At 50.0% G+C, this 20,536-nt stretch overlaps 1 protein-coding gene across 2 annotated transcripts in view; it reads left to right on the top strand.

Moving 5' to 3' along the window:
* The window catches only part of RAB6B (RAB6B, member RAS oncogene family), a 149,822-nt gene that overhangs the window by 125,933 nt on the left and 3,353 nt on the right, over positions 1-20,536 (top strand). Inside the window, exons 6-7 of one of the 2 annotated variants that reach the window (XM_065410953.1) lie at positions 1,202-1,295; positions 4,605-4,671. In XM_065410953.1, coding sequence (XP_065267025.1) covers positions 1,202-1,295; positions 4,605-4,671 — 161 coding nt within the window. The remainder of the gene's footprint in view (positions 1-1,201; positions 1,296-4,604; positions 4,672-20,536) is intronic. The other variant, XM_065410954.1, reaches the window with a different exon arrangement.

Here is a 20,536-nt window from a genome sequence, read left to right as displayed (position 1 = left end):
GTGGATGTCAGTCAGTCAGAAGAATGGATTTGACAGGCAGCAGAAGGCCGGCTGCCCTAGGGAGACAGAGCAATTTAGGGTATATCTACACTGCACTTAGACACCTGCGACTGGTCCCTGCCCCCAGACTTGGGCTGATGGGGCTCTGGCTAAGCAGCTGGTTAACCCCGTGGCCCAAGTCCGGTGGCCCGGGCCAGCCGCAGATGTCTAAGTGCAGTGTAGACACCCTGTGTGGGACAGCTCAGATCTGGTGGCTGCAGAGGCAGCTGGAGAATCTACTTTTTCCACCATTTGATCAGAAAACTGAGCTGGAGAAGCCAGCCTGTGCTGGCAGAGGGATTCAGTGTCTGCGTTCACTCACGCCTAGGCTAGTGCCCTCTGTACTAAGGCACTTTGCTAGAATCCAAGAAGAGGAGAATACTGTTTAGTGCCAATCGAACCTCTTACCCTGTGCCAGCACAGAGATAGGCTGGCAATGTATTCATTAACCCTCCAGCGCTGCTCCATGCCTGGTACATCCTTAATGATCAACATGCCCAGGACATGTAAAGAGGGTTCCTGCTGCAGCCCAGAGGCCGAGCTCACAGGACAGTGCCGCTCTGATGGGCACAGAATAGACACTGAGAGTTCAGCCGGGAAAGGGGTTCAAATGATTTTCCCATCTCATGCTGTCCTCACCCACACACCTGGGGCCGAATGGGGGAGGGGAGCCCTGGTTCGACTCTTCCAAGCTCCACCCACAAAATATGTCCTGCCTGCTTGATGATGCCAAAATGAGGCGCCACTCTCAGCAGATTGAACAGATGTTCAAAGTGTGATCAGACCGGGCTCAGCTCCCCCTCCCTGGGGTTCAAACACTCCTATGGGCTCTGCTGGGCGCCTCAGCTCCCCCTCGTTCTGTTTGCTGAGTCACAAAGGATTTCGGTACTGAAACCCTCCCTTGCCTGCACTTTGCCAGGCAGCCCATGCCACAGAGGCACATGTGATGGCATCTGTTTGTGGGGTCTTGTGGCTTCGTAGGCATAAGACCTCAACCATCTACTCTCTGAGGTGCGAGGAAACAGGCCTGCGCTCAGGACCATGGACAACTGCAATTCTCTTCCCCTTTCTCCCTCCAGACTTTTAAGCTAGGCCCCTCTCCAGCCCTTCCCAGCAAGGTTAGAACAGTTATGGTTTTCCCTTCTCTCCTGTGTGTCCCCAGGCAGATAACAATTGAAGAGGGAGAACAGAGAGCCAAAGAACTGAGCGTCATGTTTATCGAGACCAGTGCAAAGACAGGCTACAATGTAAAACAGGTAAGGGAAGACCTGCTCCAGCCAGAATCGTAGCAAGATCATCCAGCTGATTGGCCGGGTTCACTGCAGCAACTGATAGTATCCACAGTAGCAAAAGGTTGCAATAAGGCCATTGAAAATTGTAACAGGATGCAATATTGTATCTTTACTGGCTTTAGAAGCAGAAAGCTCCTCCACCTTCCCCTCCATCACTCGTTCATTTCTACGTAAAGTGCTCTTAGATTCCTCCTGGTGCCCTCTGGAGGGATAGATTTGCAAGGCACGGTGTGCTTTTTACACATGTAAAAACTGGGATTACACATGTGAGGCCTCAAGCAGGATGCTGTCCAGTGCAACATCAATCTGAGCATGACGACATACTTGCCTCTTTGTCTGACATGGTCTGCACAACTCGACACTGAACTCTGAATAGGATTAGGCGGGCGTGGCTCTAATAGTAAGGATTGCCTGGGCAGCTTCCATGCCAGCTGGGAAGCTGTAGATGAAGGAAAACTTTGACTCAGAAACAGATTGCTAAATTTAATTAAACTGAGTACATTACAACAGGGAGGCCCTTTCACATTAGCTGCTGCAACAGCTCTGGAGGTGAGATCACTGCTCAGTGGATCTTTGCAGTGGGAGCTGTCTTTTCACTCTGTTAAAACCTTTTGATAATTGTTTGTTACCTGTTGTTGTGGTGACTGCGCTGGGGCCCTGATCGGGGCCCATAAGAGCTACCACTATACAAATAACCAAGCTTAATGACCAGGAGGTAAATATCTCACTACAGCAAATGAATAAACAGGGATGTGTAGTCCCTTTTGCACCTCAGGGAAAGAAGTCCCAGGTCACCGTATAGCTAGGACTCAGTTTAGATCCCTGAATGAAGGATTTGAAAAGTGTAATGGACAGGACACCTGAGCACAGCATTAGCTTTGAGATAAATCTAAGTACTAACCATTGTCTTTTGCTCTACAGCTGCAGCAGCAAAGCAGATGTAGATTCACTAAACTACATGATAATAACAGTCAATGCTAACAGATACCTGTCTTGGTCTCAATGTAATAAATCATGTCCTAAGATAGAAATCTCCTCATTTCTTCGGATGAATGAGAGATGTGATATAAAATTGCCTCATACCTGGGATACATGAGCAGTTCTCCTGTAATTAATCATCATATGTAAATGATACTGTTTAGAATTATTTGAGAAGAAGAAATTATGATTTTTCACATAACGCATGCAGTATCTCAGATTGCATGTTTACTGTAGATGGGGATGGCTGTTCCCTGGTTGAGGTTATTTACTTTGCAGAGTAATGCAATATGAGTGCACACTGCACAACACTACAGAAAGGAAGGTTCCATGTATACTAATAGTTTCCATGGAAGAAGTTTATGACTGATAGCTGTGAGAGCACTTTACTAACACAATATACTAACATGCAATATCACAGACTGGAACATGGAGGCAATAGACATACAGGGGACTGGTTTTCAGAAACAGTCTTATTTAGCACAGTAAACTGAAGGTGCAAATGATAACTTTGAAGGGCCAGCTCCCCAACTAGTGGAAATCACTGTAGCTTCAATGAAGGGATGCCGGTTAATACCAGCTGGGAATCTGCCCTATATGTCTAGCTACTTCCTCTGCTGATGCCATGCCTATCAACATCCAGCCAGGAAATGGGTGACAAAAATCAAAGGTGGGTCTTTGATTCTAGTGGAAGGAAATGAAGGATTGCTCGGCACATGTCAAATTTAAATTAACCCCCTTAGAGCTTTGGGCAAGTCATCCAGGCATGTGAGTAAATTGCTTCTCTCTGTTTAAATCAGACATATTCCTTGCATCATTTCAAAGTAACTCTCTTTTCTCTTGCCAAAGAAAACATCTTAACACTTTCACAGACAAACCAGAGTGGAATTCACCCAACATTAATTAGGGGAAATGCCACAAGCAGGATTCATAATCATAAAACTGTGAGCAGAACACCCCTCCCGGAGTGCATGGGGCAGAGTCTTCTGCCTCATGTTTCTGAGTTCTGAAACCAAAAGTTCCTTTGCTGTGCTCTCCTCTGTTCCCTCACCATACCCCACTCACAGTGGTTGTCCTTAGTAAGTGAGGACCCAGGGTTTAGAGGTACATCTGTGTGAGTTCACCTCCCAGCTGGGGAAGAAGGCACCTTGCTTGTTCTACAATCTGAGCACTTGCTCTGTCTGGCCGCCTCGCCAGCTGCTCATTCCGCTTCCACCAGTCAACTATCAGTTACCTTCTGCTGCCACCTTCCTCTCTGCTGGTCAGTCTCTTAGTGATTTTCAGCTTTTAGCAGGCTAAGCAGAAATGCTGTCCCACCACAAGTGATTTCAGCTCTCATTTAAGCACTTAAAATAACAAAGGTTCCTAATAGAGCATATTTCCTTAGAGATTTTTGAGGTCAGGCTTTGAGCAGGGGGTTGGACTAGATGACTTCATGAGGTCCCTTCCAACCCTGATATTCTATGATTCAGCTCTGCTTTGAACATTGGGGAGGAATAGATTAAACCAGACCAGGGACCCTTAGGGGAAAGCCACATCTCCTCACTAGAACACCTGTTCCCACTCTTCTTACTTTCACAGGGCTTTGGCATTCGAGCCCCTGGCTTAACAAGGTCCTTTCAGGTGAGGGTGACCCCCTCATTTGGGACAGGTTAAGCACAGTTCTAATCCTCTTTACTCATACAGTAAAGACAACAACATTGATAACAACCTTTCACTACTCCTGCATTCAGTACGAAAGTGATTTGTAACCCAATACCAGCCAAAGTTGATCACTTTGAACAACACCACTCTATCTGCTGGACATCTTGGCAGAGTAGGTGTGTTCATGTAAATACAGTTTGCTCCTGAAGTCTCTCCCCCTCCCAGCTAATGTCAGGGGAGAATTCATTCAGACCCTGCTTGCATTACTAAACTGATTTAGTTATACTGATGCAAATCCATTATGTAGCTGCACTTAAACCAGAGTAAATCATGTTTATACAGGGTTAGTTTAATCCCTTTATTTACTGAATTAAGTTAAATCGGTATAAAGTGCTTTTTAAATCCATTTAGTTACACCAGTGTGAGTTTTCTACCATGAACAAGACCTTACATATTGATCTGGTCACACCAGAGTGGAAGTGACACATCTCTCAGCCCCCAACCTTACTTCACCAACATTGCACATGATGAGTTTTGCTGTTCTCAGTTGTGTCAAATACAGAATGAAAAATGATGGCTATGGATACAAACCCTGAACCTCAGTGACAGATTCCTTCTCTCTCTCCTCTCTTACCCCCGGGCCTATGCCAGCTGTTCCGACGTGTCGCATCTGCACTGCCTGGCATGGAGAGCGTTCAAGAGAAGAGCAAAGAAGGAAGTATCCTTTTTTAAATGAAACCACCTATCTCTTCTATAGCACTGTTCAGCCATCGATCTCAAAGGTCAGTATATTGTCCCCCAAGGGAAACTGAGGTTCAGGGAGGTGACAGTCACACAGCATGGCTGTGCACTCAGAGCCCACATACAATGCAGTGATGGCATAGTGCTCTGAGCCCAGCCCAGCACCTCGAGCCTGGGTACCCTGCCGCCATCTGAAACAGGCCCCAGCACTAAAGGCTTCCCATTGTCTGCAGCATGGGCTGACGTAGCATGGCACCTGGACCTCAGGCATCCTTGCATTGCCTGATGAGCGCAGGGCTTGGAGCCTGCCATGTGACACATGCACGGACACATTCATGTCCTGAGCCTAGGCGCTATTGAGCTGTCTGAGCTGCTGGATGAACTCCAAGCCCACGTCCCCATACGTTATCCCACATGTGACATGTAGTCCCACGCCTGCATTTGCTCAAGTCCTTTGAAAATCCTGGGGCAAGGAAGAGTTTCCTGACTCCACATCCCCTGTTGTCAGATGTACATGCAGACACAGTGATGTCCCACATCTGCCTCCCCTCCAGAGCTGTGCAAAGGTCCAGCATGGGCCCCTGAGCCCACTTCCCCTGCAGCCCCCCCAGGCCTGGCCCAGCCCCACAGAGCAGGCATGAGACAGCGGATGAAAACACAAGACTTCCTGGATGGCTCACATTTGCAATCAGCAAACACTGTCAGGGTCTTTTGTTCAGATGGGTCATTTCTGTCCTGTCCACTGGCAGGGCAGTCTGTGAACTCCTCACATGGGTGTGGAGTTACTCATGCGAGTAACCATATTGACTTCAATGGAGCTACTCTGTGCCCAAGCACACACAATTGTGTGCCAGGGGTTCCCAGTCTGGTCCTTAGCTGGTCATAAATCCTGTATACGATACTTGGAAGCAGACAAACATCCATAAAGCTGCAGAATCCAGGACGGTGCACCTCCAGTGCACCGTCCCTCGTCCTTGTTTGCACGGTGTGGGCTGGGAATTCCAGCTGGGTTTATTCGGGGCTGGGCTGCCTCACCCTGGTCCGTGTCACCAGACCTGTAGAAAACGGGGCTGATGTGGGGAACAGCACTGGAAAGAGGGGGTTGAGGACTTACTAACGTGTGTGTGTGGACGCAATGAGGAGAGGACAAAGGCAAACAGCCTTGTAAAGAAAGGGAAGGAGTCCTAATGGGAGCAGCCAGGTGCAAGAATGACGGGGTTGGGCAAAGGAGCCATACCTGGAGTTGGAGAGTGAGAGAAATCCCATGGGTCAAAGGAGTTGAGCACCGAGGGGACAGGTTTGTGGCTGTTACTGGCATGCTTGGGGCCAGGACGCTCCTTTGAGAGACACTGAAGGTCAGAGTTAGGAAATTAGGAGCCTGATGATGCCAATAGGTGCCTAGGGGGATTTTCCAAAGCACCTGAGTGGGTTTGGTGCCTAACTCCCATTGAAATCAGTTGGAATTAGGCATCAGCCCTGCTTGGGTGCTTTGGAAAATCCCATTGGATGCCTGTCTGCACCCGACAACTTAATAGTTAGAGAAGCAGGCCCTGGCTGGCTTTGGTCACTGAGGTGTGGTTTGTTTAATTAAGGTTTTAATTTCCATCAGTGGTTCCAGCAGTGAGGGTTTTTCCTTGTATGTGCCACAGTAGCCCACTTGCTATCTGTGCCTGTCCTGGGCCAGTGGCCTTTATGTTGTGCATACAATCTGTGGGGAATGGTGCAGTATTCTGTGAGGCTTCTCAGAGCCAAGCAAGTCAGAGACAGGCTGCAGTTAAAAGTGCCCCACTGGCCAGTGCTTCTAGACCACTTCCCTAGGACTGTACATTGTCTCTGGGCTGGACTGTGAATAGCACCAAGGCAGAGTTCTTTTTTTCAATGTGAATTTGGTTCTGGTATAATTTATCCACAGAACACGTGGTCGGTGCTGCACGCTTCACACACACACACGCACACACACACACAACGTCTGATGGGAGTTGTAGTCAATTGCTCAGCCACCACCAAGGGGCACTGGGGAGTGCTGGGGGCTCTGGTAAGACCCGGGAGGGTGGTGAAGCCCCGTGTCAGGGGTGGGGCTTAGGGGTGGACTGGTGTTTTGTAACAGGCTGGGGCTTATCTTTGGCTGAGGGTGTGGAGGGCCTAGTAGATAAAAACGTCCCTTGCATAAAAGAGCCAGCGCCCATCAGTCATTACGTGCAGCGACGGCTGAAGAGAGCTGGGGGGCTGGCATGCACTTGTGAGCTGGATTTGTTACAGCTCCAGCCCTGCACACACAGAGTCACTGGCTGGTAGAGGCAGGAATTAGCTTCAGTTTCTGCCAAAAAAGGTTACTTTCTCCTCTCCAGCAGGGTGTGACATGGAGCCCAGCCGTAGCTGTGAGCTCCCCCACAGCCAGTGCTCTTCCTGCTCCTCACTCCTGCGGAGACAAGCTGGCACAGCAGTAGCTGTGCCCATTGCACAGCCAGCACCCCACGTGGCATTGTTCCCTGCAGCGAAGAGCCGGGCTGGGAATGGAGAAGCTGTGCCCTTCTCTCAGGCTGCCTCCTCCAGTACGGAATGCCCACTGGGAGCAGGCTGGCCTGAATGCTAGAGAGAGAGCAGAGAAAGAGAGGCACAAAGTGAGCACAAAGGGGCTGGGATGAATCGAGATCCCAGGGGTTCCTGTTCAGCAAGGTATCATTGTCAAAAGGGCTCAAGAGTCATGGTGCAGGCCAGGTTTTCAAACGAGCTCTGCCCCTAAAACAGGACAGGGAGCCCAAAGTGCTCAGCACCCAGCCGCTCCCAAGGGGATGCTCCTGGCCAGATTTTCAAGACCTCAGCGCCCAGTGTGCTGCACTCTTGAAAATCCTGGCCTAGCCACCTCATCCTTCAGCTGATACAATTAATCCAAGTCTTTCCATACTTCCCTGGCAGTTGTCTAGATGGTTCTCTAGCTTCTTTTTTATTATTTTTATAAAGGAGCCCATCATCATGGTCTCTATCTAATGGAAGTTAAAGATTTCCTAGCACAGCGGATAACGCTGTTGGCCTCTGCAATATTCCCTAAGGCTTTGTGCGAACCATTGTTTAGTACAGCATGGCCCCTGCATTGGGTTACACAGTCATTACACAGCCCTGGCACTTGTGGGTGCATGAGAGCCACACTCGGGGCTTAAAATTGATGCCCCAGTTTTTTCCTCCAAGCCACCAGAAAGTGCCAATGCTCGAAATCTTGCTCCTCATGCCAAGCAGATGCAGGTAAAACCAGTTGAAGTATTGCTCTGTTATTAGTGTATCAGTATTTCAGTAGTACCCACTGCATGCTAGGCTCTGTCTACACACCGGACCTGCTCCAAAGAGCAGCGCCAGTCAGCACAGCCCGAGGTTCCAATGCCCAAGCGATGTTACTCCTACTTCTGCTCTGATAACATGATGTCCCAATAACCTTAGTCCTGCAGCCAAGCCAGGGCCCAAATTATGCTGGAATGCCGTTCCAGCACTTCTTTGGGGAGCCAGAACCGCATTCCGGTACCTCCAGCACTGAGGAATGAGACACCAGTGCCATTCCGGCACTTCTCTACTAAGACTCAAGCACTACTCCAAACAGAGAATAGCATTGTCTAAGGGACATTATTTCTGCCCCTAGCTAAGGACATCAATAATGGAGATACTTGTGACCCTTTAATACCCCACGGGAATGTGTCAAGGCCATTTGGAAAGCGGAGCATTCCATGGAATGTCAGTATTGAAGCAGCAGTCTGGGCTGATGCTTCTGGAATGCTGAGAGATGAGCCATGCTTTCCCAACGCAGAGGCCAGTTAGAGGGTCTTAGCGTGGCACAGCTAATAAAATACCTTAGTCCTCCAAATAGGGTGACCAGATGTCCCGATTTTATAGGGACGGTTCCAATATTTGGGGCTTTTTCTTATATAGGCTCCTATTACCCCCCACCCCCATCCCGATTTTTCACACTTGCTGTCTGGTCACCCTACCTCCAAACAAACTCACTCAAGCGAAGAGAAGCCATCAGGCATGTATGTGCATGTCCCCTGTGGCTATGCAGTCACATCAGACATGCTAGAAGAAAAAGAGTCGTTAATGCACTGGTTCTTTTTCTTCAGTTCTACTTGGAGTCTGGAGCTGAAGGGTTGGTCAGTGCTTTATGGTGGGGCTTGGCAGGATTGGAGTTTGATTTTTTTATAATTTTGACAGATGTATATCAATTTTTATTTTTTAGCATTTTTTCCTATTTACATTTTTACAGTTGCACAAAATCAGGTGCGTTAAGCATTTTTTCAGTGTTTATCTAATTAAATGTTCTTGATTGTGGGAAATTATGTGGGGAGCCAGACAATAATTATTTAATTACAATAGATGTTGAAATTCAAAAAGTTAAAGCTTTATAACCGTTAAAACACAATTGACAACATCACATGGAAAAATATACAAAGTAAAGCTCCTTAAATCAAACTGTAAAACATTCTCAAACAACATTTTTCTCATGTTGTCTAGCTGCACATTTCAATTATTATCGATGGAAATATTTTTTCATCGGTTTGTGTGTGTACAGTGAGATCCACATTTGCCGATACAAATCTCATCCTTCCATGCCTCTGTATAGTTCATGCCTAGCACTCTTTAGATTTTGCTTTTGTTTCATCACCTTTTTATTCCACATTGGCAAGCACAGGCAGGAGCTCTGGCATTACAAGTCAGACCAACGTATCAGCGAAGACCCCCAGCCCAGTTTATTAGGGTATCAAGTCAAACACAAAAGCCAGGTTCATTCCGATTCATCCATGCAGTGGTGCCTTTGCCATCGCCAAAGTTTGAAAGCTTGAGAAACAACAGAATCTGGATTTCTCTTCCATAAACTGGGGTTTTAGTTTTCAAACTGAGCCATTCTCCTCCCATAGGTGTAAGACACTCCAGAGTGCAGAAATCCTACCTAACACCATTGTATCTATGGAGATTGAAGGCTGTATGGCCACACCCAGCCATATCTCACTGGTTTACGTAAGACCTCACAATGTTTTTAGACAGCATCCTTCATACAAAATGTCACGACAGAGGCAGAATAGAAAGGAAATCTTTGAGTTTGGTATAGTAACGCACAAAGGCAGAATGACAGAGAAAGCTGAGCTGTAAGACCCGAAGCTGGGGCAGATGCTGGTTGCCTGGGAGGAAGATTGAAGCAGGCTTTCTAATGCTACAGGGCCAAGACATCTGGAGTTGCACCTGCCAGCAGGGGTGCATGGCCAAGACAGCTGGGGTATGCACTGATTCAGCATGTCCCCCAGGTAGCCACTGCGAGCAGGGCTCCTGTGGAGATCCTAGTGGATTTACAGCTCCTCCAAAGCTGCAGAACCCCACAGTTCCACCTGTCCTTCTATGGGTACATCCCTGTGTGCAGGGCCAGGCTACAGCAGGGAGTTGCCCTGTGTATCTAGCTGCACCATCAGGTGTGCATCCGGCATGCTGTGTGAGCAGATCTCTCAAACAGACCTCTCCTGTTTAAGGCCCTAGAACATGTGCTTTATAAAATGACTAGTAACAAAGGTACCTGAGAAGGGAGACACCCAGAGCTCTGAGTCTTTCTCCAGATCCTCGCCCTCTTCTGATTCCTCCTCCAGAGGCAATCTAGACAGGGTGTCAGCATTGATGTTCTGCTTTCCAGGTTTATACTGTACTTCAAAAGTGAACTCAGTTTTTGGACAGCTACATTTAAGCTTTCCAATGTTAGCTGTGTTTGGGTTAGGGCCTTTTCCCCAGCAGCTGCATTCACTAGGCCCCCACTTCGTGTACAGGGGTTAGGCTTGGCTGACTCTGCCACAGGAACGTCCTCTTCTTCTGACCACATAATGGCAGCCTGCATGAGTTCATGGAACTTCTTACTGGGCTCATCCTTAAATCTTCTTTTCATTTCACGGCAGAGGGAATCATCCTGGAGCCCCAGCACTAACTGTTCTTTCAAAACCGCATCTGGGTCTGGAACTCATCGGGGGTCTCGCTGCTCCACTTTGCTCATTCTCTCCTGGAGGTCATACGCATATGCCCAGACAGTTTCACCAGGCTCCTGCTTTCTCTCAAAGAACTCCTTTAGAATCATAGAATCATAGAATATCAGGGTTGGAAGGGACCTCAGGAGGTCATCTAGTCCAACCCCCTGCTCAAAGCAGGACCAATTCCCAACTAAATCATCCCAGCCAGGGCTTTGTCAAGCCGGGCCTTAAAAACCTCCAAGGAAGGAGACTCCACCACCTCCCTAGGTAACGCATTCCAGTGCTTCACCACCCTCCTAGTGAAATAGTGTTTCCTAATATCCAACCTAGACCTCCCCCACTGCAACTTGAGACCATTGCTCCTTGTTCTGTCATCTGCCACCATTGAGAACAGCCGAGTTTCATCCTCTTTGGAACCCCCCTTCAGGTAGTTGAAGGCTGCTATCAAATCCCCCGTCATTCTTCTCTTCTGGAGACTAAACAATCCCAGTTCCCTCAGCCTCTCCTCATAAGTCATGCGCTCCAGACCCCGAATCATTTTTGTTACCCTCCGCTGGACTCTTTCCAATTTTTCCACATCCTTCTTGTAGTGTGGGGCCCCAAACTGGACACAGTACTCCAGATGAGGCCTCACCAATGTCGAATAAAGGGGAACGATCACGTCCCTCGATCTGCTGGCAATGCCCCTACTTATACAGCCCAAAATGCCGTTAGCCTTCTTGGCAACAAGAGCACACTGTTGACTCATATCCAGCTTCTCATCCACTGTGACCCTTGGTCCTTTTCTGCAGAACTGCTACCTAGCCATTCGGTCCCTAGTCTGTAGCTGTGCATGGGATTCTTCCGTCCTAAGTGCAGGACTCTGCACTTGTCCTTGTTGAACCTCATCAGGTTTCTTTTGGCCCAATCCTCTAATTTGTCTAGGTCCCTCTGTATCCGATCCCTACCCTCTAGTGTATCTACCACGCCTCCTAGTTTAGTGTCATCGGCAAACTTGCTGAGAGTGCAGTCCACTCCATCCTCCAGATCATTAATAAAGATATTAAACAAAACCGGCCCCAGGACCGACCCTTGGGGCACTCCGCTTGAAACTGGCTGCCAACTAGACATGGAGCCATTGATCACTACCCGTTGAGCCCGACGATCTAGCCAGCTTTCTATCCACCTTACAGTCCATTCATCCAGCCCATACTTCTTTAACTTGGCAGCAAGAATACTCTGGGAGACCGTATCAAAAGCTTTGCTAAAGTCAAGGAATAACACATCCACTGCTTTCCCCTCATCCACAGAGCCAGTTATCTCATCATAGAAGGCAATTAGGTTAGTCAGGCACGACTTCCCCTTAGTGAATCCATGCTGACTGTTCCTGATCACTTTCCTCTTCTCTAAGTGTTTCATAATTGATTCCTTGAGGACCTGCTCCATGATTTTTCCAGGGACTGAGGTGAGGCTGACTGGCCTGTAGTTCCCCGGATCCTCCTTCTTCCCTTTTTTAAAGATGGGCACTACATTAGCCTTTTTCCAGTCATCCGGGACCTCCCCCGATTGCCATGAGTTTTCAAAAATAATGGCTAATGGCTCTGCAGTCTCATCCGCCAACTCCTTTAGCACCCTCGGATGCAGCGCATCCGGCCCCATGGACTTGTGCACGTCCAGTTTTTCTAAATAGTCCCGAACCACTTCTTTCTCCACAGAGGGCTGGTCACCTTCTCCCCATATTGTGCTGCCCAGTGCAGCAGTCTGGGAGCTGACCTTGTTTGTGAATCAGGTTCCAATAGGTACCTTGTCTCCATACACTTCTAGGAGGAGTTCAAACACCTTTTCCACATCTTTCTTGTCCGCCATTGCCATGAACTTTACTGTGGCCTTGGCCTGGCCCTTGAGGTGTTCCTCTATGAAGTACACACAATCTTCTTCAGGTACTCTTAGCACACGCAGAGCCGCCTTCACAGACTTGACCCACTCCTCTACTGTAATGTCTCCTGGTCTTGTCGGGAAGCCACCAAACTCTGTGAGCTTCTGCTCCCGTGGGACATAAATAGTAGAGGGTTTCTTAGCTTCTGCTGCCTGTTGATCTATTACTGCCTTAGCCAGTGATAAGACTTCTCTCTGTTCTGTTCTAGCTTGTTGTAATGCCTCAGCTTGGTCTGATAATCTGCGCTGAAGTTCAGCAAACTGGGCCCGTAGTTCTTCAATTCCAGCCATGGTAGGGTTCTTGACCAAGCCTGGACAGTGCTACCAGAACTCAACCAGTAAACCAATGGGGTGGACCCTGTGGATAGGATCCTGTTCGTGATGCCAATTTTGTAAGCGGGGGAATGGTCCTGCTATTGTGGGGAACTTTCCTGGCTTAAACACTAGCCCGGTGAAGTGGACTAGCGAAAGGATCTGAGTCCTCACTCCCACTTCCTTTACCCCGAGCCCTGCCTGACCTAGAGGGCTCTCCTTCCACTCTCCTGTATGGCAGAGTCCTCATAACCCCAACAAGGCTGGCCTCAGGATTCTTGGGGGGCTCGACCCCCAACCTTGTTGTGGTCACTTAGGGCAGGGGCTAGAGTGTCCCCATCCGGGGTGCTCTCTCTGCACTTGATGCTTCCCTGACCCACTGATCATTACATACAGTTCAAAGCAAATACAATTTATTAAACAGCAATCAATTTTTTTTAAAAAAAGGAAAAAATGGGAAAGATTAAAGATAAACACGTCACCCCGCTCTGTGGCACAGGGGCATTGCAACCAGCGTCTCTGGAATGTAAGGGAAGTTCAGTCTGTTCCTCACAAGCCCCAGGCCTCCTTCTCAGGCCCTGGCTGTGCTGCAGGGATGCTGTGGGTTGGACACTTGCTCTGGCGGTGGCCACATGCTCTCAGGCTCTAGGTGGCAGGACCCTTCTTCCCAGCATCGCCCTCGCCCCATCGGGGTTATGATCCCCCTCCAAGTCTGGCCTGCCAGGCCTCTTGGCTGGGGGCATCTCCCTGTGCTGGGCCCTCTGCCCAGGGTCCCCCTCCCTCTCTCCAGCTGCTCACTGCACCCAGCTCCAGACTGCTCCAGCCCCAGCTCCAGCTCCAGCTCCAGCTCCACCACTCTGCCTCAGCTCCAGCTCCACTCTGCCTCAGCACAGCTGCTGCTGCTCTGCCTCCAGCTCCCTGGGCTGCTTCTCTGGCCCCCTGGATCTGGTTGCTGCAGCTCTCCTCCCAGGACAGGTCTGCTCTGTGGGCTGCTTCTGTGACTCTGCTCCCAGCACTGACCTGCTTCCTGGGCTGCTGTTCTAGCCCCTCTGGATCTGGCACAGCTCTGTTACCTAGCGCAGCTTGGGCCCCTGCTTTCTCCTTAGCTTGGCCCCATTCTGTCTGACTCAGGCAATTCCAGCTAGATGGAGGATGGACACCCCCCCGACCTCCTGACTCCCTGATTAGCCTGCCCGCCCTGTCAATCAGACTGACCTGGAGCATTGGCCTCTCCCCATTGTTCCTGGGGAGTATCAGTCTCAGGGTCCTGATTTCCCATTGACCCTTCCCCTTTCTTTTAGTACTGGAAGCTAGCCAACCAAAACACCCCCACTGAATGTTAGTAAGGGAACAGAAGTCCCCTTACACTTGCTACAAAGGGTCCTGTAACTGCAATTACAGTGCAGTGCCACTGTGGCTATGCTTTCTGATTAGCGCTGATTCCTATCACCGGAAAGTTGGCTACAAGACTGAGAGGAATTACAACATGAATATGATGTAGTTAATATACCTGGATATACCCACAAGGGATAATGATAAGTAATTCAGTGGTGTAGCTAACCTACTCGTGATAAGAATGGTGCTGGTGATTACACACTGAAAAGCAAAAATCACACTTGAATTACACTGTAACTACAATGTAGCCACACTTTAATCACACAGTACCCTTATTACAGTGTGATCAAAGTACCATAATACCATGAATGGAGACCATTGTTTTTCATGGTACTTTTGACTCACATAAAGGCTCTGAACTTGACACAGGGTAGGGCAAGAAGTGAGCAGCTTAGTCTGCAGCGAGAGGGATTTAGGTTGGCTACTAGGACAAACTTTCTAACTCTAAGGAGAATTAAGCTCTGGAACAGGTTCCCTAGGGAGGGCTGCAGAATCCCTGTCATTGGGAGGTTTTAGAACAGGTTGGACAAGTGCCCTCAGAGATCATTTAGGTTTACTTGGCCTTGCCTTTGCTGAGGGGGCTGAACTTGATGATCTCTTGAGATCCTCTCCAGCCCTACATTTCTATGATCACCTTACCAGCACTGAGCCTTAGTTAAGTCACTAGGGGTCTGCCTAGCCAGAACTCATTGCAGGACCAGGGCGTAAACTTGTCAGGATCAGAAATCTTGCTGTACAGCTCATCTTCAATGCTTTGTGGACTAGAAGGTTCAGATAAGATTGGGAAAGCCGATGAGCTTTCCGATGCTTATTTGAAACATCCCTTTTGAGATTCACCCCTCATTAGTTCTCAGCCACGAAGAGCTAATAACAAAGAAGATAAAGTGAACCGTTTGGTGGATTTCCTCATGTCTCCCTGTGCTCCCCTCTCAAACCGCTCCTTTGTCATTTGTGCTTCTGGATTACTGCTCAGCCATCCAGTGGAGGAGCATCCGAGGGCAGATTTGGGGTATCAGGAAGCTTACAGGGCAAACTGCTCTGTACCCAGTGTGGAGGTAGACAGAAAACATTCCCTTCTACTGCTGCTAGACTCTGGCAGACACCAGTGGTCTCATTAGACCAAGCCCATAATCCCCTTTCTCCAATTACTGAATGAACAAAAAGAAATGCATCAATGTAGCGGTTCCTCCAGCTGGGTGGCTAATGGTTCTGCTCCAATTAAGATTTATTTATTACAGAGAAGTTCCCTGTTTTTAAATTAAACACAGCAATAATGACTTCCCCAGGGCTGGGGGAGGGGGAGCGGCAAATAGTTCCTTAGTGAACAGTGCAGGGAGGGAGTGTTTTCTGAATGAGGACAGCTCGTGCCAAGTTGCTGTTGTCCCCACATGGTATCACCAAGGCTTCCCCTGATCTGAGGCACCAGAGTGACAGCCTTGGGCCAATCCCAGTTAATATTTGCACAACACTGGCAGCTATTCAGTGGTATTTATTGTGTACTGCAGGGGGGGTGTTCAGTACAGAAGCCATTTGAGCTCTCCGATCAATCCCTGTGCAGAGGAGAGAGGGTTTAAACTGCCCCAGTGCGCTGTGAATGCTAAGCCCCAAGTCCGAGGGGCTCCCCCTTCCAAAGGGGCATTGATGTCAATGGCTCCCAGTTCAAGGGGGCGGCTCACCCTGGGTGGGGGAGCGGGGGGGTTGTGATATCTGTGTGTTTACTTAAATCTGTATGGGTTTGCACTGCTTGGCTAAAGCATCATCCAAAAGGGCATTCAGTCTCTGTATGAAGCCCTCATGAGGTGGAGACGCTGGTGAGTGCAGCCCCTCTTGTACCCAGGACAAACACAGTTCTTGGGTGGGGATCGTTTCCCCAGGGTCGGGGGCACTGTGCAGGTTGGAAGTCAGTGTGACAGCTCCAAGTGGGGACTCCAGACTGGTCCGGATGAGGCTGGCCAGCGAGACAATGAGGCGCACAGTGACTGACGTGAGGGGCAGAATGACAGGTAGGAGGGGAAGGGGAGTTCAGAGTCAAGGGTGGGGGGAGAGCAGAGGTGAATGGCAGCGCAGTGCTGTGGGAGGGAATGGAGGAGACAGAGCTGCGCTTGAGGATGTGCCCCTTAATCTGCAATGAGGCGTGCCAGGCTCAGGTTGTCTCAGGGGCAGGTCAGAGCCTGCGTGTGGCCGCTGGTGCAGATGGCCAGTTCTGTGATTCCACCATCCCTCTCCCACACCCTTCCCTGGGGTCTGCCAGGCAGCTGGGCGACCGAGTCAGTGTCCCTGCAGACTACGAGAGGGGATGGAACTGGAGCCTTTGGCCACTCTTGTCCCTCAGATTTGCTGAAAGCCCTAAGAGGAGACGAGGCTGGGCCCTTTCTTCAAACCCAGTTGCCATGGTCACTGAAGGTGACAGTGAGTCCCCCTGGCCAGCGATGGGGGGCAATGGAAAATCCATGTGAGGGGTAAATACACCTGAGGGAGGAGCTAACCAGGTGCACTTGCCTTAAATTAACAGAGCTGGGGGCTGGTTTCTTCTTCTCCAAGCACTGGCCTGGAGGCACATAGGTAGGCGAGAGGGAGTGTGGAGCAGCAGCCAGCATCGGGGCCAAGAGAAGCCCACAGAAGTTGCTGACTCCGTAGTGCCAGGACTCCACCCAGGGCTGGCTCCAGGCACCAGCTGAGCAAGCAGGTGCTTGGGGCGGCCAAGGGGAAGGGGCGGCACGTCGGGCTCTTCGGCGGCAATTCGGCGGAGGGTCTCTGTCCCTCTCGGAGGGAAGGACCTGCCGCTGAATTGCTGCTGAAGAAGAAAGCGGCGCGTCTGAGCTGCCGCCGATCGTGATCGTGGCTTTTTTTTTTTTTTTTTTTCCCCGCCGCTTGGGGCGGCAAAAACCCTGGAGCTGGCCCTGACTCCACCCACCACAACAAAGCACTAGGAGGCGGCACAGAGAGGTCAATGCCTGGGACCGTGCCTGCCAGTTGTCTGGGCGGTGCTGTGAGTGCTGCAGCCTCCTTCAGCCATGACCAGGCAGACTCCAGTGTAGGCTCTGAAAATCCTAAATTCCAGTTCAGCCAACGGAGCCAGGCAGAGTTTCAGAGCTGAAGGACACTCCCATTCCACAAAGGCCGGAGGCCTCAACAGCAGGGGGAATCCTAACACTGTCGCAGTGTCAGTGAAAACCATCCATCTGCCCCACCAGGAACACTGTTCTGTGCCATCATTTCACTGAAGGTGCCAGCACCTGCCCCAGGAGGAGATGTCTGCGAGCCTGGCCAGGCGGGACCGTTCCTCCTCACAAGGCAGTGGCCCAGGCTAATGATTCCTGTCCCAAAAGCTGGAGCAAAAGCTGCCTCCCAGGAAATGGCGTGAGCTCTTGTGATGAGGTGTGCAGCTAATTATCATTCCCACTGTAGTGCAGCTCTTCTGATCAGCTATGCCCAGCACCCCATTTGATGCTGCCTGCTGTGATCCCTTCCCACTCGCAGCCGTGCACTAGGGGTGTCTGTCCGCTGCGACGCTGAGCTGAGCCCCAGCAACCTCGGAGCGGGCCGGGCGCTCCCTCCTGATCCCAGTGGTGTGAAGGATTCTACAGAGCTCTGAGGCTGCCACCCCCGCAGCACTGTGCAGCATGGCCCCCCACAGTTTGAGCCCTAAGACTGAGATTTCCACAGCCAACTCAGGGACCCCAATTAATATTCATGGGAATTGGGCACCCAGATCCTTTAGGCAGCTTTGAAATGCTCTGCCCAGGTTCCTAGCCCTTCGGTGCTTGTTGCAGGCCCTAGTGCAGACAAGGGCCTATGACTGCCAGCATTGGCACCACTGGCCTGAGCAGACCTGCTCTAAGCCGAGCTAGAGGACATAGTGCTTAGGCCAATGATGACCGCCAGGAGCCCTGTCTACACTAGCGCTAGCACTGTACTTTCACTTGTTTCCCGGATGTGCCAAACACTTGCAGCTCCAAGTGAAGTCGATGGGAGCTAGGCACCTAACCTGCTTAGGTATGAGATAGCCCACTAGGCACCCATCTGCATCCATCGGTGCCTAACAATCTTTAACAATCTGGCCTAGAGAGCCCAGTAGTCAGTTTTCTGGCTTTTCATGGCTCTGTGTCTCAGGTATCTCTCGCTGCAGCTGTAATATGGAGCAGGCTGGGAAATAACACTTAGCATCTTCTGTATTGAACATTCCACAAGCGCAATGGATTATCAGCCCATTGGCGGATCTATGGGGTGGGAGGTGGGCAGTTAAAAGTGCTGTGCTGGGTATTGGAGCCAGTGGTATCTGCCACATTCACTCCTGGACTCTGCCTGGGCCTCTCCCTTCAGGGGCCTTCTGCTAGAGCCCAGATCCTCACAGGCACCTAACTCCCCCTGACTTGGGTGGCAAGGACACTGACCTGTCTCCTAACCCCTTCTCCGCAGCGCTTGCCCCTCCTGAGCCACCTGCCCTGAAGTCTTTGAGGAAACAGAGCCTTGAGCTAGACATTTTGGCAAATGGATTAAAAACCATGGGAGAGGGCAAGGCAAAGGAATCACAAACCCACCACACAGCAAACAGCATAGGGGCAGGCCATGTGGAACAATGAGCAGGGGTCAGGAGGGCAGTTTTTCCCACCCAAGTATGCTGGGAGGGTTTTTTTTTTTAAATCTCCTTCCTCTGAAGCATCAGTGATGGCCATGGCTGGAGATGGGAAATTGGCTGGGGTGTGCCAGGGCTCTGAGATGGCAACATTCATTCTCTCACTCAGGGGCTGGGCTGGCTGGTTTTGGTTCAGATGCTCAGGGTCTAACTGATTGCCTCACGGGGGAGAAAAGAATTTTCCCCAAAGTCAAATTGATATGGACCTCGGGGGTTTTCCACCTTCCTCTATAGCATGTGGGTGCGGGTCACTTGCCAGGATTATCTGAGTCTCTCTCACTTAATCGTTTTCCTGCCAGTGGTGTCTAGTTGGCATTTCCTCAATGTCACCATCCACTGATTTCCTCTATGTCTAGTTGGCAGCTGGTATCAAGCAGAGTGCCCCAGGGGGTCTGTGCTGGGACCGGTTTTGTTCAATATCTTCATTAATGATCTAGAGGATGGTGTGGACTGCACCCTCAGCAAGTTTGCAGATGACACTAAACTGGGAGGAGTGGTAGATACGCTGGAGGGTAGGGATAGGATACAGAGCAACCTACACAAATTAGAGGATTGTGCCAAAAGAAATCTGATGAGGTTCAACAAGGACAAGTGCAGAGTCCTGCACTTAGGAATGAAGAGTCCCAATCACTGCTACAGACTAGGGACCGAATGGCTAGGCAGCAGTTCTGTAGAAAAGGACCTAGGGGTTACAGTGGACGAGAAGCTGGATATGAGTCAACAGTGTGCCCTTGTTGCCAAGAAGGCTAACGGCATTTTGCGCTGTATAAGTAGGGGCACTGCCAGCAGATCGAGGGACGTGATCATTCCACTCTATTCGACATTGGTGAGGCCTCATCTGGAGTACTGTGTCCAGTTTTGGGCCCCACACTACAAGATGGATGTGGAAAAATTGAAAAGAGTCCAGTGGAGGGCAACAAAAATTATTAGGGGGCTGGAGCACATGACTTATGAGGAGAGGCTGAGGGAACTGGGTTTGTTTAGTCTGCAGAAGAGAAGAATGAGGGGGGATTTGATAGCTGTTTTCAACTATCTGGTGGTGATGAAGCACTGGAATGGGTTACCTAGGGAGGTGGTGGAATCTCCTTCCTTAGAGGTTTTTAAGGTCAGGCTTGACAAAGCCCTGGCTGGAATGATTTAGTTGGGGATTGGTCCTGTTTTGAGCAGGGGGTTGGACTAGATGATCTCCTGAGGTCCCTTCCATATTCTATGATTCAATGACCGACTAGCTAAGTGGCAGTTCTGCAGAAAAGGACCTGGGGGTTACAGTGGACGAGAAGCTGGATATGAGTCAACAGTGAGCCCTTGTTGCCAAGAAGGCTAATGGCATGTTGGACTGCATTAGTACAAGCATTGCCAGCAGATCAAGGGAAGTGATTATTCGCACTGGTGAGACCACATCTGGAATACTGCATCCTGTTTTTGGCCCCCCCCCCCCCCCTACAGAAAGGATGTGGACAAATTGGAGAGAGTTCATCAGAGGGCAACGAAAATGATTAGGGGGTTGGGGCACATGACTTATGAGGAGAGGCTGAGGGAACTGGGCTTATTTAGTCTTATTTAGTCTTCAGAAGAGAAGAGTGAGGGGGGATTTGATAGCA

The sequence above is a fragment of the Emys orbicularis genome, chromosome 9, assembly GCF_028017835.1.
Source record: "Emys orbicularis isolate rEmyOrb1 chromosome 9, rEmyOrb1.hap1, whole genome shotgun sequence".
NCBI lineage: Eukaryota > Metazoa > Chordata > Testudines > Emydidae > Emys > Emys orbicularis.
The sequence above is the reverse complement of the archived record's forward strand: the minus strand, read 5'-3'. Positions and strand labels throughout refer to the sequence as shown.